Source organism: Pimephales promelas, chromosome 15, assembly GCF_988280905.1.
Source record: "Pimephales promelas chromosome 15, fPimPro1.hap1.1, whole genome shotgun sequence".
NCBI lineage: Eukaryota > Metazoa > Chordata > Actinopteri > Cypriniformes > Leuciscidae > Pimephales > Pimephales promelas.
In genome coordinates this window covers 10406022-10423934 of record NC_142783.1, presented here as the reverse complement: position 1 = coordinate 10423934, position 17913 = coordinate 10406022, and the positions used below count along the sequence as shown (strand labels likewise).

Sequence of the window (17913 nt, the reverse complement as noted above, 5' to 3'; positions counted from 1 at the left end):
TTACAAAAAGGTACACAGTTTATGTTATCGCTAAATTGCTCCCAAATGTAAGGTTATAAGAAATTAATAGTGAATAATAGTGAAGTACCCCTTAGTTACTATTTTTTTTTATTATTCTCCTGGTTGTTACCCCTTTATTCCCCAAAAATTACATATTGTTCCCTTATACTTACAGTACATGCAAGTACTTAATAGTTACACTATAATTACAGAAAGTTACACTGTAAATTCCTCTTAATTACACAGTACTTTCCGGGCTGTAATCTAATTGTCATGGAAATGGTTTCACAATGCAAAAACAATATTATTTAATTTTGGGGTGATGTGACCTCTTGAAAGGTTTCATCCATACACTATAGCAAGACTGTAACATAAATCTCCCATGCACATATGAATGACTATTACTAGTATTGCTTATTAGTATTACTAAAGGTGATTGTGAAGTTTAATATTCTATTTCTGACTGACATTTTTTGACCAATGTTACTTTCAACATTTGGTGACAGGAGAGCCTTTGCAAATGAATGTTCTCTTTTTAAACTTTTATGTTAGTGACTTCTGTATCTTCTGTGACCTGATAAAGAACATTTAAATGTGAATTTTTTAAATGCCTGAGCTGTTGCTATAACTGTAAATTCATTTTTTAAAATGCAGGTTTCCTTCCCAGAACATTTCAAATGACTTTTACATTACTAAAATGTTTTAAATAATGCTTTAATGTTTTAAATGCTCTAAATACTTTGTTGCCCACTTTCTTATCAAGAATTCCACACTGTGACTAATAGAAGCTTTGCATATAGTACTGTTATTCTAAGTATAGCCTACACTCTTTTCTTTATGTTCAGCACATTAGAATGATTTCTGAAGGATCATGTGACACTGAAGACTGAAGTAAAGTCTTCAATTAGCTTTGCATCACAGGAATATATAAAAATAGCAAAATAGAAAACAATTATTCTAAATAGTAATATTCACAATATTAAATGGTTGGTTCTGCCAAAAAATTGTTGGAACACACACTGTAAAAAACATATGTTCATGATTTGTAATCACAACATGTTTTCTTTTGTTAAATGAACTTAAATGATTTATGTAGTTCAGATAACATAATATTTTGAGTTTCTGATGAGTAAAGCAATCTCCTTCATTGTATTAACTAATTTTTTTCCATTTCAATGAACTTAAAATTCTAAGGCAACCAGGTTATTTCATTTTTTTTAGTTAAACCAACAATATTTTTTTACAGTGCAAATGAAGATCTTTTTAATGAAATCTGAGAGGTTTTTATACCTCTGTTGACAGTTATGCAGCCACCACTTTCAAGCCCCAGAAAGAAAGTAAAGACATCATTAAATTAATGTGGCAAAACAACAACAACAACAAAAAAACATATTTTTTTTTTATCAATCTCCAACATGCATGCGTTGTGATTCCATGAATGTTTCTTTTTTTGAAAGCCAAAAAAAAAAAAAAAAAAAAATCAAGGTTGAACCTCTGGAGCCAAAGCTCTCAGATTTCATTAAAAAGATCTTCATTTGTGTTCCAAACATGAATTTGGGTTTGGAACGGCATGAAGTTGAGTAATTAATAACAGAATTTAATTTTTGGAATTTAACTAATCTTTTTAAAATTTTACTGTATTTTACTGTATTTTGATCAAATAAATTCAGCCTTGGTGAGCATAAGGACTTTTCAAAACCATCTTAATTATACCACTTAATGTTAATGTTTCCAACACAACACAAGGGGGCGTTACATTGGAAATGAAGTGGATAAACACACATAGGCTATTTGAGATTAAATGTTTCCTGTAAATTTACTGTAAAGTGCAGGTCAGTGTGACAGCCTAATATTATACGCACACTGTTGAATTATAGCCTATATTTACACGATATTGACTAATAGCTGTACTAGATTAATGACTGATGTAAGTCAACCTCAATCCTCTCACTCAGCTAAAGATACTCAATGCAAATGCAATGAGATTAGAATGACGCAAGAACTTTTCAAGCTCCTGGACTCAAACTCAGCAGCAAGCATTTGTGCTCAAGAGTGTGTACCCACCGATGAGGAAGCACGTTTGACCATGAAGAACATAATCATAATCATAAAATAAAAAAGAATTAAAAACTTAGTTAAATGAAAACCTTAATTAGGATAAACTATGCCTGTACATGTAGATACAAACACTTTTAGCTACACAAATCTGCCACCACGCCTTCTTCGCCTTTAAGAGGAACAATAAAGTGAATCTTGCTGAGCAAGTCAGTTAAAAGTTAGTTTAATTGTTGACATGTTTATAGCCAGATACCAGAAGCAAGCTTAATGACGTTTGGTGACACTGAAAGGTCTGTCACACAATAGTTCAAGCATTCTTTATTCACATACTGAGCATCTTTCTGGCCTTATGGATGGGAGTTTAGAATAAACCCCTAACCCTAAACATGTGCCACCAATAACATTATACTGCTGTTTAGTTTACCGTCGACATTGGCCTGGTATGAACATATGACATTCTCAGAATTGAGCATTTATTAAATGATACAGTACAATAGCAACATACAACAAACCTTGGTCAAGGATGCTTTAAGTACCACATCTGTCAAGATGTTTTACAATGTACAATGCAGCATCAAGCACCACTTAGCAGCATAAGACAATCTTTCCACTTCATGAATAAATAAATCATTTCGAAATATACAGTCATGGTTGCTGCTAAACTGAACGTCTCTCATACTAATTTGGGTAAGCCCATTCTTACATCTGCAATTATATATTTTGAAATATAATTGTGCCATTTGGAATAAATATGGAATAAATGTAATGCAATGCTAACACTGGTCGAGGTTTGTTTTGAACAATGCATTTAAATAATACTTTTAACATTAAGCATCCTGAGAATTCAAAAATGTATCAGTATAATGTTCTGTGACTGTATGACTATGTTTATAAAGTATTTCACTGCCAGTGTATATGATTCCATAGGTTAAATAGAAGTCGATACCTTGACTACATGGAAATATACGGTATTGTACAATCAATAGAATTGAAATCTCTTCAAAGTTTCTCTTTAGGTGTTTAGATGTCTTTGAAGACAGATTAATCTTCTAAGTCCCATCTAAAGGAACATTAGCAATCAAAAATAAAGTGCTTTATTTGAGGGTTTATCAGATGAAATATTCCAATTCCGTATTGTTCACCATAACAACATCCTTCGTCAATCCTTCGTATTTTTTTGTTTATTGGCCCTGTTGCTTATTTTAGGGGACACTTGCCATTCAGTCAAGCCATTGCACATGTTCTTTAGGTTTCCTGGTCCATTTGACTCTTTGAAGGGTGGTTGTTTAGTAATCACAACCATGTTGTCGCCTTGACTTTCAACACTCTCCATGAAACTCTGAAGATCTTTCAGTTTAGCTTGCGCTGTCTGATTTGTGCAATTCTCCACGGATCCTGGTTGAGATTCCATTGACGTTCTCGTTACCTGTTTTGCTAGTGTGCTCTCACAGATAACAGCAACAGTTTCATCAGATTGATCATCATTTTTTAAATCTTCCTCAACGGAGCTACATTTGTCCACTTCATTTTCTGTGTCTCCGTTGACCTCAACCTCGGTCTTTACCTTTGGCACATTGCCTTTTCTCTCAGGCTGGTCCTCGTCCTGTCCTGTGTTTGATGTCCCATCTTCCTCGGCAGTTCCATCTTGGCTTCCTTCAGCATTCTTCTCACTGGCAGACTCTTCATTTGGTGTCTCATCTGACTTTTCACCTTCAGTAGTTTCAGGAGTATTATCTTTATTTGATTCACTACCATCTTCTGCAGACTTGTCTTCTGTACTCTCTTCCACAGTCTCAGTTTCAGCTCTATTGTCACCTGATTCCGTTTCCTCACCAGTTTCTGTCATCTCCATCTCTTTTTCCACCTCTGCACCCACATCACTGTTTTCTGAATTTGCTGCATCTCCTTTAAGACAGTTTTTCTCCTCACCATCCTCTTCTGTATCTCCTTTTTCAGTCTCTTCCTCAACAAACTCTACTTCCTCTTTCCCCTCAGTGTCACCATTTACCACTTCTTCTTTCACATGCTCTCCTTCTTTCTCCTCCTCATCTTCACCACCTTCACCATTTGTTTCTCTTTTCTCAGAGTCTGAAGATACATATTTTACATTGTTCATGTTTTCACCATCTAGCGTCTCAACATCATTCGTATCTTCTACCTCTTCATGAACCACTTCTAAGTTGTTTTCTTCAGTCAAGTTGGTTGTGCGTTGTTCTTCCAGCTTCAATTCAAAAGGTTTGACTGGATCCTTTTTCAGTTGTAAAATTTTCCGCAGATCAAACTCCATCATAACTGGAGCCAAACTCAAAGCCTGAGCTTGCTGGACTGCCCTTGACGCCATTTTCTTTTTCATGCATGCATCGCATGGACAGTATTCATCCTCACTGCGTTGATCACTGTTTTCAGTTCCAGATGCAGTGTAAATGTCCTCATCCCTTGACATGGTGATGGACTTATTGCGCATGACCCGAAGACGCTTGCGTCGCTGCTCAGTCTGGACTGTAGACTCTCTTGATAGAGCATTTCCCGGAGGTCTTGGACCCCTACCTGCCCGACTTTGGATTTTTTGCAATTCTCTGTGAATACTCGATTGAATCCGTTTGTGTACTTCCACTTTCAGTTCGCTGATCATTGTATCGAGCATCTCGTTGTCATCCAAATCCCACCTCACTTTGAACTCTGCCATGGCATCTGCATAATGCAACATGAACTGGTTTTCTAGCTTTTTTAACAAGTTCAGTACCCAAACAGGATCTGGGTCTTGTGAAACCCTTTTAAGAAGCGGAGCTCTCTGAACAGACGGTGGACTTCCTGAGCTTGTATTTTCTTGAGATTTCATTGTGTTACTCTCATTCCCAGAGCTTATTTGTGGTGTTTGATCTGATTCTTTCTTACTGCTTTCAACATCTTCTTTGTGTAATATGCCATTTTCTTTGTCATCATCCAGTTGTGTATTTACTGGGCTCCCCTGTACTCGCTCTGCAATGTCTGGAGTTACTGGATCCGAGAGAACGTTGGGTGGATCTAAACATTCACATGCAGGAGCTGTAGATTTTTCCTCTTCATCTTTAATTTCCACTGATGCCTCTTGTTCGGCAATTGGTGGTATTGTGCCATGAGTGGTCTCTATTTTTCCTACTATGCCATTCATGCTACCTTTAACAGAGCCAGTGGAGCCGCTACTAACATCAACCCCAGATGAAGACCGTGGGTTAAATTCATCCTCGGTGAAGTGATGCTCCTGCTTTTTCTGTTCATCCTCAGAGGGCTTTTGGAGCCAGAGCGACTGTAGGATCGTCATGATTTCATTATATTTACGTTTCTTTTCGTTTTTAGAATCTGAGTCAATCAATCGTAAATTTGCAAGGCAGTCCAACAGACCTTGAGCAGACTGGCTTAATTTTCTGCCATAAGCAAGGGAGACTTCAGGTAAACTACTGGATCTGTCTAGTTTTGGACCCAGTAAAACCTTCATGACCTGAACCGAAGAATGGCAATGCTTTTGTAAACAGTCTTGTTTGGTTAATGCTTCAGGGTCAGGATACATTTCATGAGTTTCCAATTGTGCTTTTTCACAACAACTGTCGTTGGTCTCCTGCTGAAAATAATTCTCACCTGCTTGATCCTCCTGAGGTTCTTCAACATTAATTATGCTTTTTTCAGTTTGAGAAGTGCCCTCATCACCTTGAGCCAGGTTCATATATTCGGTGAGTTCGCCATCCATTTCATAAACATGTCCTTCAATGGGAATCTTCCTAAGCCAGTCATTCACAACTTCTGTAGGGGAAGCGTTCGGTAAGAATGACGGCATCAGTTCCTTGCTGTCGCACTCCAATGAGATGCTGACTTCCTCATGCTTGCTCCTGCTGCTTTTTTGGCTTTTATTTTCTACCTTGTCAACATTTTTGCTAGAGGCAACTGACTTTGATCCTCTACTCACTGGTCTTGCATTACCAATAATTTCTCTCAACAAATCTGCTGCTGAAAGTGCCTGAGATAAAACACTGTTGCTTGAGGAATCTGGATGCTTGACCGATGTTTTTTTCTTGTTTGGCATCTCTTGTGGTAGGCTTATACAATTTTGGGAAATATCAGACATTACCGCAGAATTTGCATCACTTTTCACAGATCTTCTTTCTGATGAGGAGGGTTTAAGACACTTAACCATGCCCCTATCATTTTCACAGTTATATTTTATGTTCAGTCCATTTATTTCCAAACATTGGGAAGAACATTTAGATCTTTTGTCATTCTCTCTAGTACTTAGACCATTTTTGGACTTCATTGAATGTTCAGATGCTTTTGAATGTAAACAGTCACTTGCTGGTGTAGCTTTTCCAGATGCTGTTTCACTTTGGTCATGTTTTGAGGATGTTTTAGTAATTTCTGCATGGTTGGTGTTGTTGAGAGCTTCAGACTCTCCTCCTTTCGTAACTGTATTTTTAGCACTTCCCTGTGAAACTCCGGAGGGTGTTTTACTTTGTACAGATGACATTGACAAAGTGGAGGGCACTCTGATGTTGTTTTCATTTAACTGGCTTCCAGATTTGCTTTTCTTCAGTTCTGCCGACATAATACTTTCAGCTGAGACAGGCGAGAGGGCTTGAACAGGAGTCTTGTAGTTCATGTGATGGGACTTTTTTGGTCTGTCTGAAATTGCAGAATTCACAGAAACTTCTGTATTTGGCCTTTCCTTAGCATCCACTCCATTTACATTCTCTATCTTATGTCCACCGTCCTCTGTGGTGACAGACATGCCGCTGATTGATCTTTCATCAAAGTCATCACCCTTGTGCTCTTCTCCAAGTCCGATAGAAACAGACGCTGTTGATGTTGGGCTTAGAGGCTCATCAAACTGGTTGCCTGAAGACTTAATGTTATTGATAAGGGATTTATTTGACAGTTTTGATTTTCTTGACAAGCTCTCTTCAGATTCATCTTTGGCATCCTCTTTTAGTTTCTCAGGATTTGTCTCTCTCAAATTACCACTTGAGGAGCTGTGACAATTACATTTACTGGATCTTTGGGATTGCGAGGATACATTAGAGCTTACTGACATCCCACTTGTTGCTCGGCTATTGGTCTTAATTTTAGTGTCATGGTTTGATCTAGGAGATGGAGACCTCTTTGTCCAAGGCAATGGAGTGGTCACAGTTAAGGCATTTTGTGTCATGCTTTTGCCATTATCCACTTCCTGGAAGGCAGGGCTCTTTGTACCAGACTTGACGGATCTTTCAGAGCAGGCATTAGACTTTTCTGAGGTCTGAGACATTGTGCTGGTTGCTCTCTCTGACTCACTTTGTGGATCTGCACATTCATCAGGCGTTACATAATTTGGTACTGAGGTAACTGTGTTTTCTGAATAGTTCTGGTTTGACTTGCAGGACCTACAAGACATTGCACTGTTAACTCTTTCCTTAGATTTAGACTTTGAGGATGCATTTGACTTTACAGACCTTTTTGAGTGTTTGGACAGTGAACTGCATAGTCTTTCCTCTGTGGTTACTTCAGTTTCCGGCTCACACTGAATATCGGAATGGATGGACTTCGGAGTGGCTTTGTCTTGTAAGTCGCAACAAGATTTGACAGACCTAGTTGTTTTCTCTGATGTTTGTGATGGATGTTCAGAAGATCGGTCTGATTTGTTAGACATGGCACTAGTTGATCTCACTTCTTCAAGAAACTCTGTGTCTTGTTCACAATGATTATTTGACGTAGTATGATTTTGAGTAGCAGCACTTTCTGATTTATCACCCTGAGAATTAAGTAACGTTGATGGCACTTCTTCTAAATCACTTGGACTACAAGATCTAGGTGTTTTAGTTTTCTCTGAATGTGCAGATTTTGATTCATGGGATGTTTTTGATGCAGCTGATAAGTTTGAATGAGCAGACATTGGACTGACAGCTCTTTCTTGGCTTTTTTCTCCAGCTTCATCGTTTTCTGTCAGGACCAAGGCTGGTGTGGGCTCTCTCTCTGAAATAATTAAGTCTGACCTGGCTGACATGGCACTTTTGGTTCTTTCTTCAACACTTTCTGTTTCATTATGTTCATATTTCACTGATTTCCCAACAGAACACATTTCATGAGCAGAGCGGTTGGATCTTTTGGAGGTTTTTGAAGTAGAAGAGGTATTTGAATTTTTAGACAGTGCAGACTCAGAGCGTTCCATTGTGGCTTCCACTTCCAATGTATTATTAACAGGTTCACATTTTTCATTAGGATTTAAAATGGATACAGCAGATTTGTTTGACTTCAACAATATGGAATCACCTTTCTCTGGTTCACTCCCCTCTGGATTCTGAGTCAGTGTTTTATTCACACAACAGCATGAACATACAGCTGACCTGCCAGATCTTCTTGACACACCTGAAGTGGCACTCAAAGATCTGTTTTCAGCGTCACCATCACATTCCTCCAGAGCATCTGATGCATTGGATTCAGGGTTGTTTGTTTTGTCTCTAGATTTACAAGATGTTTGGCTGTGCTGGCAAGCAGATGAAACTGAACTTGGGGTTATGGCTCCACAGTGACTTGGATGGGATCTGGAGGAGACTTTTGAAACTGGAGATGTTGTACTCATCCCGTCTTGCTCTACTGGTGCTGCAAAAGTGGTTTTATACTTTTTGAGCTTCAGTGAGTGAACAACACTGCTTGATTCTTTACTGGGAGGTCTGGGGGACAAATACGATCTTGGTAAAGTCTGGCAGCCACAACAATGAACACAACTGGGTTGATCATCGCTCTCAAGATGGTCACTTTGAGACCAGTGTGACACTCTTGAGATGCTTGGAGGCAGCTCATCATAATCATCATCCTGATCTTCCTTCAAAGACTCAAGCACTTTGGACGAATTGCTGACTGCAGAAATCGGACGCTCTTCCATGACTTTAATGACTGCACAATGTGGCGTAGGAGAGATTTCAGGTTCTGTTTGAGAACATCTACTTTTAATGTGACTCTCACAGCAGTCCTCACCAGATCTCTTGCTCTTTGACATGACTCCAGCAGATGATACTTCACTTCGATTGCAGCAATGACTTACAGCACAGTATTCTACTCTGGTGTCCCCTTCCTCCATTGTCTGCTGAAAGCACGAGGCCTTTTCCACCACATGCTCAGTGTATTCCCCACTGGAGCGAGACAATGTGTGCGTACTATCCACCGATGACTTTTTGGTTACAACTCTGTGAGTTGATCCACTGGAACTGGGTGATTTGCAGGCCCCAGGGTCTTTGTGCATGGGGTTTTTCCAGATGTCGTACTCTTGGCAGTGGTTGCAACAGTTCTGACAAAGCGAGTCCTCGAGATGCTTCTGATGCAGCTTTGTTGCAAAGGCTTCATCAGTCTCCTCAGATGCAGAGATGGAGTCTGGGTCTGAATACTCAGCTTTAGCTTGAAGATAATCGCCATCTTTTACAAAGCCAGAGTCATTCACTTTTTTTGATGACTTCTTGATCTCGGTAGACCACTGGAGAGTCTCGTCATTGAAAAGCCGAAAGCGAACCTTCATCTCCACAGAAAGGCTGCCGTCTTTGTTAACAAGCACTCTCTTCTCAATGTCATCATTCATTGTGGCTTCTTTAACGTAAGGACAGGTGCTGACACAGCCGGACTGTCCTGGTGTCATGCATACTCCATTCTGATAGGACTTTTCTGAAGAAAGAGAGAATCTTGTAGATCTATTACTGGAGTCGGATCTTGGATGGATAATGCTTTTCTTTGTCTCCAGGCCAAAGTTAACTGTTAAAACAAAATAATAGAAAAAATATTAATAGATTAAGAAAAATCACTTCTTTTTAACAAGCAACTATATCGACGCCTATTTGAAACATGCTCTTGATTCACCAGCGCTGATAATACATTAACTGCATTTGAGTTGGTGGTGGATGGTTGTTTCACCTTTAGTCTATTATTAGACATGCATGGGCAGATGGGTTGTTAATCACTATGATGATTCACCTAAAGCAAATAAATATAAACGATAGTTATCCCGAAATGTGTACACACACAATAAGAAAAAAATACTTACCATTCTTTTTGCTTTCATGACCTTCACTGCAGATACTAGAGTGAGACCTTGTGCGCATTCCTGGAAGCTTTTCATCTGAGAGCTTCTTCGAGCTTTCCATAAGCAATGGTCTGAAGGGTTCTCGACCCACACAGACCAGCACACTAGGACACTGCATCAGACTCTGAATATTGTCAATCTATGGAGAGCAGTGAATAAACACAAGATACATATGAGTCAAATCCACTTAGAAACAAATACTTACTATCACTGTCTACAGAGGCAGCTATCTTCCAAAATCAACATTTTATCTGACATTTAACCTTTTTTGTGCCAAAAAAAATGCTAAACACACATTTTAGAACTGTGAACCCATAAATCATAAAAACTCAAACACAATGGTTCTCTCCAATGACAATATCAGCATATTATTTTATGTAATTATGTAAATTAAACAATTAAACACCAAATGCTGATTTTAAACGGTATAGGAAATAGTTCAACCAACAATGAGAACTCTGAATGAGAGTCAAAAACCTGTATGGCTTCCATGGTACACAAAAGGGAGATGCTTTGCAGAAAGTTTTTTTTTACTAATGTACATGAGCATTGCACAGGGTTGTCAAACTCCAAATAGGACAAATATAGCAGAATTTGTTATAAACTATATTATTCGCTGAAACTCTTGCCCTGTAGTGCTCAAATAGTGCACACACATTCAAGCGTTTGGTTATGGCAACTGTCATTGCCATCAATAGAGAATATATGCATGCAAGAAAAAGATTTTAGAGCTATGGCGGAGGGCACATTTTTCAGTAAATAATGACTTTTCAATACAATTATGGTCCATTCCTCAGAACACTAGCAAACAAGTCTTATGGATCGTTTTTATCCTTTTATACCGCCAATTGTCAATATATGGAAGAACAATGTACAAACTTTAATTTCTCCTTTTGTGTTTCACAGAAGAAAGAAAATCATATGTGTGGGAAACAAAATGAGAGTTCACAAATTTTTTTTATGGGTGAACTACACCTTAAAGACACATTTAGATACTGTAAGTAGCTAGAACAACTTGTATTTTCCATGGCTTGCAATTCTGTCCTGACCTGACATCTGCCTCCTAAAATACCTGGTCCAGCTAATTAAAGAATGGCTGAAGAAAGGAAATCCTTCCTGACCTTGCGCCCCTCCAGAGTATAGAGTTTCTTGACGTGACACTGCATTAGCTCTGAAATCTCGTCCATGAAGACGCGAAGACTTCGAGCAGTTCGTCTGCTCAGAATGATGGATCGCCTAATAGCAGGGTCATTGTTTTTCACTAGAACAATCCTTTTGGGGTGCCGGTGGTGCTGCTGATGTCCCGAGGGGGGTTCCTCGGGTCGGGAGGGCTTCCGGCGAGTATTATGTGGGTGGCTGTGGTGGTGCCAGACTGCGGGCCTTTTCCCTGCAGCTTCTATGTTGATTGGCTTGACGTGGCGACGGTCAGAGCACAAGTAACAGCCTCCATCCTCAAACTGCTCTAAATGTTTAATGCTGTGGGTGCCCCTGGGGGTCGTGATAGTACGCACACCAAAAGGCAGAGGAACCTTTTGGGAAAGGTCATCCAATAAGGCATCAAAGCATTTGAAGCTGCGTTTATGGATGGCCATCTTGACCCCTTTGAACTGAGCGTCGCCACTCTTGTAGAAGGTAATTCTCTTGGCTGGGCTGGCCAATTTCACGCTTGAGCCAAAAGACGACACTGGAGGATGAGGAAACTGTTCATTCTGAAAAAGGGTATCGGCGTCGAAGGAGCCTGGGGCCGCCCTCTGCATCTCTCCTCCACGTCAGTTCAAACTGTGGGGAAGAGTTTGGAAATGTGAATGACATTATCGGTAACTCACAATCAAATTCAAGCCCATAAATGTTGAAAGAATTCTCACAATTAACTGACTTTTTGCCTCAAACTCCTAATTACTGCTTATTTATTATTAGTATGGTAGATGTTTAATTGTAGGTATTGAGTATGATTAAGGATGTAGAATATGGTCATGCAGAATGAGGTATAAATATGTGCTTTATAAGTACTAATAAATAGCCAATACCCTACAGGCATACAAATAAGCAGCTTGTTAATAGTGAGAATTGGACCTTAAACTAAAGTGTTAGCAGATAACTATATGTGTATTGTAACTTAAGTGTCCTCTTTTGCTTTAAATGCTTGAGTTCTTTCAAGTCTGGTGGATTCCGATTGGCTGAAAAAAAATCTATCTGTAAGGGATTTCAACGATATAATTTCTCTGTTCTGTAATCTTTAAAGTTGTGGTGTGAACTGCTATTCTTTTATTTTTTGTCTTACTGTCTATATCTTTGGTGTGAAAGGGCATTATATGTCGGGTATCTCAAGCTAAGACAGGTATTCAGTCTTCAAACTCTCATTAAGAAATATAGTTGATAAACTATCTCTATTGGATAGCTTAAGTATGGGATAATCCACGGCTAGCTTTGCATTAAATAACTTAACAGCACAATGGGAAGGCATCAGTATCACAAAATAATGTGGGAGTACCGTGGTACTTTGATCTGCCATGAAAGTCTATTAGCATGTTCATACAATGAACCATGGCGTTATCATTGTACTCCAGAATACCAAAGAACACCATGTTATTACAGAAAACACAGATATTGTGATAACTGCAATCCAGTCATGCCATGTGGACTCAGTCAAACTTGTGTTAAACTATTACGCTTTAGATGACCTGTGATGTTATTTAGTATAAGCAACTGTAAAACTAGGCCCCAGTTCAGAGGTTAATCTCATGCACGTTGAGAAACAGTTACAGACTTTCTTAAATTGCATTTAGTACTTAGTCCTTAATAGGCAACTTTAATCCAACATTTAAAGAAGTTCAAGCGCATCATCTCTGAGTAAAGTTTGTGTATCAAACTGAGAGCAAAGATAGTTTAACCAGATTTCTTATAACAAATCTTTTTAAAATAAAAGTGTACCCTGAGTAAAAAAAAAAAACATTTAATGACTATCATAGTCTATGTTCTAATTCTTTGTATAAAATGTAGATGATTTATCTATATTTCACCACAAAAGCCATGACATACTGCCTCAAGCTCATGTTTTCACTAAACAATTCGCTTTATCAATATATATATATATATATTGATAAAGCGTATTTAGGCATGTTTAGATATATTTAGGCAATTTACACAAAATTAAAATAGCATTAGTTCTGCATCCCACTCAAATCTAAAAAAGTATTGTATATGAACATATAATATGAACAGTATACTTACATTTACAGTATACATGATCATTTCTGATGCTAAAAAAACTGTATAAAAAATGAAATATAACAATAAAATCTGACTATACAGAGCAGCGTTCCAGGTAGCATCCAAGCACACGACTGTTACACTGACACAAGTTTACAAGCCCTCCCACAGACAGTCTGCTCACTAATCAGGGCCTTTGGCAGCTAAGGATAGAACACAAAGCTTCTTTAATCATCTTGAGATTTCACTGAACTCTAGGGGAGTGTAAGACACATGACAGCGACACCAGGATTGCATAAACAGAGATGCGCAGAGCTACGAGTCGTCTGCCTTTTGACCCCAGATCGCAGACTGTTTTATTCCACAAACACATAGGTGGAAAACACATCTGCTGTCAAATTCACTCAGTTCTCTACTGCTTATATCTAAAATTCGAAACAACTACAGACAATCACGAGACACTATTGGTGAATCTCACATATATCGATGTTTATATTACAATGATATAACTTAATTATATAACAATTACATAATTACTAAAAAAACAGGTCAATTATAAACCGTTCAATTAGACTGGTGCCTTCAAAGCTATACACACAGTAATTATATAGATATAGATATATATGTGTGTGTGTGTGTGTGTGTGTCTGTGTATAGGTTATATAAACAGACACACACATATGTATTATTTACAAACTTTTATGTTAGATGCAACTTATCGCTTTGACAGCACTAAATTATCTAATTATATTTTTAATTTTTACCTTTCATTATATTTGTTCTTATCTCACGAAATTCAGATTTAACACACATCAGACAATATGGCAGATATTGGGGAACTCTTCATAGAATAACTGACTGCAAAGTGAATATTCCATGTGAACCTTATGGTTTGAAAAATAATGCTCCTACTGTATGATAACATCAAACTGGTACTTAATTCAAACGGATTTATTTTCAGTTTCTAAGGACACCTTGAAAATAGTGCCTATGGCTGCTTACTGTCTCGGAATCCAGCAGTGATTAACCATTACAAGTGATTAATCCCATACTATAATCATTTAGCACTTTGAATATTTTATGCTGTTTTTAATTTGAAACAGTAACAGCTTTGCTCGACATTTAAAACTAGACATTTTCTGTATAAATTGATGAGTGATGCTTGTTGTGCAGGTGTTCGGAGTGGTTATACCAAGGCATTGGGTGTTCCAGGCTATTGCTTACTGTCCAAAAGTCATTTAAAAACTAAATTTGACCATAGTGTAACAAGACATGATTGATTGTTGCTCACTCTAGAACTGCCAAAGCACAGGCTTACTGTAATCTCAGGAAAGACAGCACATCCTCTGTACTCTAAAGTGACCCGCTATTACACGCAAGCTGAGGGAACATTAATACGGATGTTTTAACATTCTATGTATTCTATGTGATTTCGAGGCTGCAAATTCTTGCAATGGCACACCAAGCACAGAGCTCATTTAGAGCTAATTAATTACTAAACACATCTGGGAGGTGTTCATTTTTGACACTAATTATAAATCTCTAAAGGTTCAATTAACGGTTGACAGTGCTATACATGATTTCCACGAATAGTAAGTGAGAACTTGGCAGGCCATTGGGAGAAACCTGCAATACAACGCTGTCAGATTACTGAGACACGTTTAGGACTCATGGGATATGTAGGAGAAGAGGGAGGGGACACGGAAAAAAAACAAAACTAACAGATCTGTTCAGGATCATTTAAATAATTAGCAAAAAATGTAAAACTGTGTAAAATGATTCCCATAATGCCCATTAAAGATCTACAATAAACATGATTATTGACACTTAGTCTAATACAGCCTTAGATATATTAGTCACTTATCAATGTATAAAACGATTCTGTAATGAGACTTGTATATGACTACATAATAAGAAATGCTTAATATAATGTGATAGCTAGCCTACACTCATAGCATTTATAACCATTGACATTCAAAACAATGCATCAGTTCATCTGCTGGCAACATATTTGTGAAACCTACACAAATAATACTTCAGTCTGTAATCCATATTGCATTTTCCCATTTTAGCTTAGACCTTTCTTCACACTGCACAAAAAAAACAAAAAAAATACCAAGATACATTTACTTGGGATGCAATCACTTGTAATGAGTTTTAAATTAAGTCATTTGTTTTTGAGTTAAAAATTAAATGAGTTAAGCTTAACAAAAGAACAAATATCTGTCAAAGGGGTCAAAGAAATAAACTAAAAGGGTTAGTTGTTAAAATTGTGTTATTAAAGGATTAGTTCACATCAGAATTCAGAATGAAAATTTCCTGATAATTTCCTCACCCCCACGTCATTCAAGATATTCATTTCTTTCTTTCTTCAGTTGAAAAGAAATAAAAGAAAATTGAGGAAAACATTCCAGGATTTTTCTCCATATAGTGGACTTTAAGGTTTATCAACAGGTTGAAAGACCCAGTTGCAGATTCAATGCAGCTTCAAAGAGCTCTACACGATCCCAGTCGAGGAATGAGGGTCTAATTTAGCGAAACGATCTGTAATTTTCTAAAACAAATCAATGCATAATCACGCATGACGTAGGCAGAAGTGTCGCTAGCGTTTACAAAGCGAAAGTGCAAAATTGTATAAAAGGTAAAACAACAATGTCGGATGACAGTTGGAGGAAAAAATGTGATGAGTTTAAATGATTTTTTCACCCTACCCTACATTTTCCACCTACGTCAGGTTATCGTCTGACCTTTCAGCGTGATTATGTAATGCATGAAGTCGATCTTTTTGATGAAATCTAAAAGCTTTCTGACCCAGAATAGTAATAACATTTCAGATAGACTGCAATGTTATTACCACTTTCAAGGCCCGGAAAGGTAGTAAAGATATAAACATTATAATAGTCCATGTGACTCCAGTGGCACAACCTTAAAGGAGTAGTTCACTTTTAAAAAAACGTTTGCTGATAATTTACTCACCCCCATGTCATCCAAGATGTCCATGTCATTCTTTCTTCAGTCGAAAACAAATTAAGGTTTTTGATGAAAACATTCCAGCATTTTTCTCCATATAACGGTTCAAGGTCCAAATGAGAGTTTCAGTGCAAACTGCAAACTGTTCAAAGGGCTTTAAACGATTCCAGACGATTTCGTTTATCAAAATGAACTAATCTTTTTTGGGTCATTTGGTTCAATTAAACGAACGAAATGAACGAATTGACTCTGAAAAAGATTTGTTCGTTTTGATGAATAAGTTCGAAAAGGACAGTCACGAACGTGCATCACAGAACAGAGCAAGGCGAGCATTTGATCGTTTCTCTTGATAAGACCCTTATTCATCGTCTGGAATCATTTAAAGCCCTTTGAACAGTTTGCAGTTTGCACTAAAACTGTCTTTTGGACCTTGAACAGTTTGGTTACCAGTAAAGTGCATTATATGGAGAAAAATCATGGAATGTTTTCATCAAAAACCTTAATTTCTTTTCAACTGAAGAAAGAATGACATGGACCTCTTGGATGACATGGGGGTGAATAAATTATCAGCAAAAGTTTTTTTTTTTTTAAAGTGAACTACTCCTTTAATATTCTGACGCGACAAGAATACTTTTTGTGCACAAAAAACTAAACAAAAATAACTACTTTATTCAACAATTGATTCTCTTCCATGTCAGTCTCCTACACTTTTCACTCAGTAAATATGTAGTGCAGCGCTTCCATTGAATAAAATTATAAAATTAAATTAAATCTGTTCACCAATGCTTCAGAAAATTCATATGGATTAATTTTACTATCTCTTTATGAACTTTTTGAATCAAATTTTCAGTTACGTAGCTGTCAATAGAGGGACAGAAAGCTCTCAGATTTTATCAAAAAGATCTTCATTTGTGTTCCGAAGATGAACGAAAGTCTTACAGGTTTGGAACGGCATGAGAGTGAGTAAATGATGACAGAATTTTAATATCTGGGTGAACTATCCCTTTAAATTTAAAGGAGAAACAAGATTATGCTTCTTATACCCCTGTGGCAGATATTTTTTATGTTTTAAGCATAAACTCACTTAATTTTGACATATTTTTCAGAAAACAAGATTTCTCATTTAAAGTAAATGTATAAAGTTGATTCATCTGGATATTTGTATTGGAAGACAAGACAAAACTACGAAGTAAGAAAATCCTTTTTTTTTTTTTTTGCATGTTCCACAAACCATTAAGCTAAAACAGACCTTTTTATTAACCAAACATAGAGCCATCTTGATTCTCCTTCCTATCCTAATTCCACACATTAGCTTTACCCTGTAAGCTCAGGTTCATTCGTCTCGACTGCTAAATCTTCCAACACCAAACCTCCAAGCTCTGTCAATACTTTTAGAGTAATCCATTTAGAAAATTCAACAGTTTTTCTTACAAAAAGGAGTGCTCCTCCCTCCGGCTCATGCAGGTGATGATAAAAACATGGCGTTCCCTCATGTGAAGAAAGTCACTTTTCACCCACATCAACAAACCACGGACATGGCACAGCTGCAAATTGTCTATTCACAGTCATTCATTCCATTAGGCTAATTATCACAGGCAGACCTT

General features: G+C 37.5%; 1 protein-coding gene across 1 annotated transcript in view; it reads right to left on the bottom strand.

The window, feature by feature from the left end:
• Positions 1 to 2501: 2501 nt before the first annotated feature.
• rp1l1a (rp1 like 1a) overlaps positions 2502 to 17913 on the bottom strand; it is a 16558-nt gene continuing 1146 nt past the window's right edge. The window contains exons 2-4 of the mRNA XM_039660903.2: positions 11251 to 11908; positions 10091 to 10268; positions 2502 to 9801 (exon numbers count right to left, since the gene is read on the bottom strand). Coding sequence (XP_039516837.2) covers positions 3218 to 9801; positions 10091 to 10268; positions 11251 to 11886 — 7398 coding nt within the window. The 5' untranslated portion in view covers positions 11887 to 11908 and the 3' untranslated portion in view covers positions 2502 to 3217. The remainder of the gene's footprint in view (positions 9802 to 10090; positions 10269 to 11250; positions 11909 to 17913) is intronic.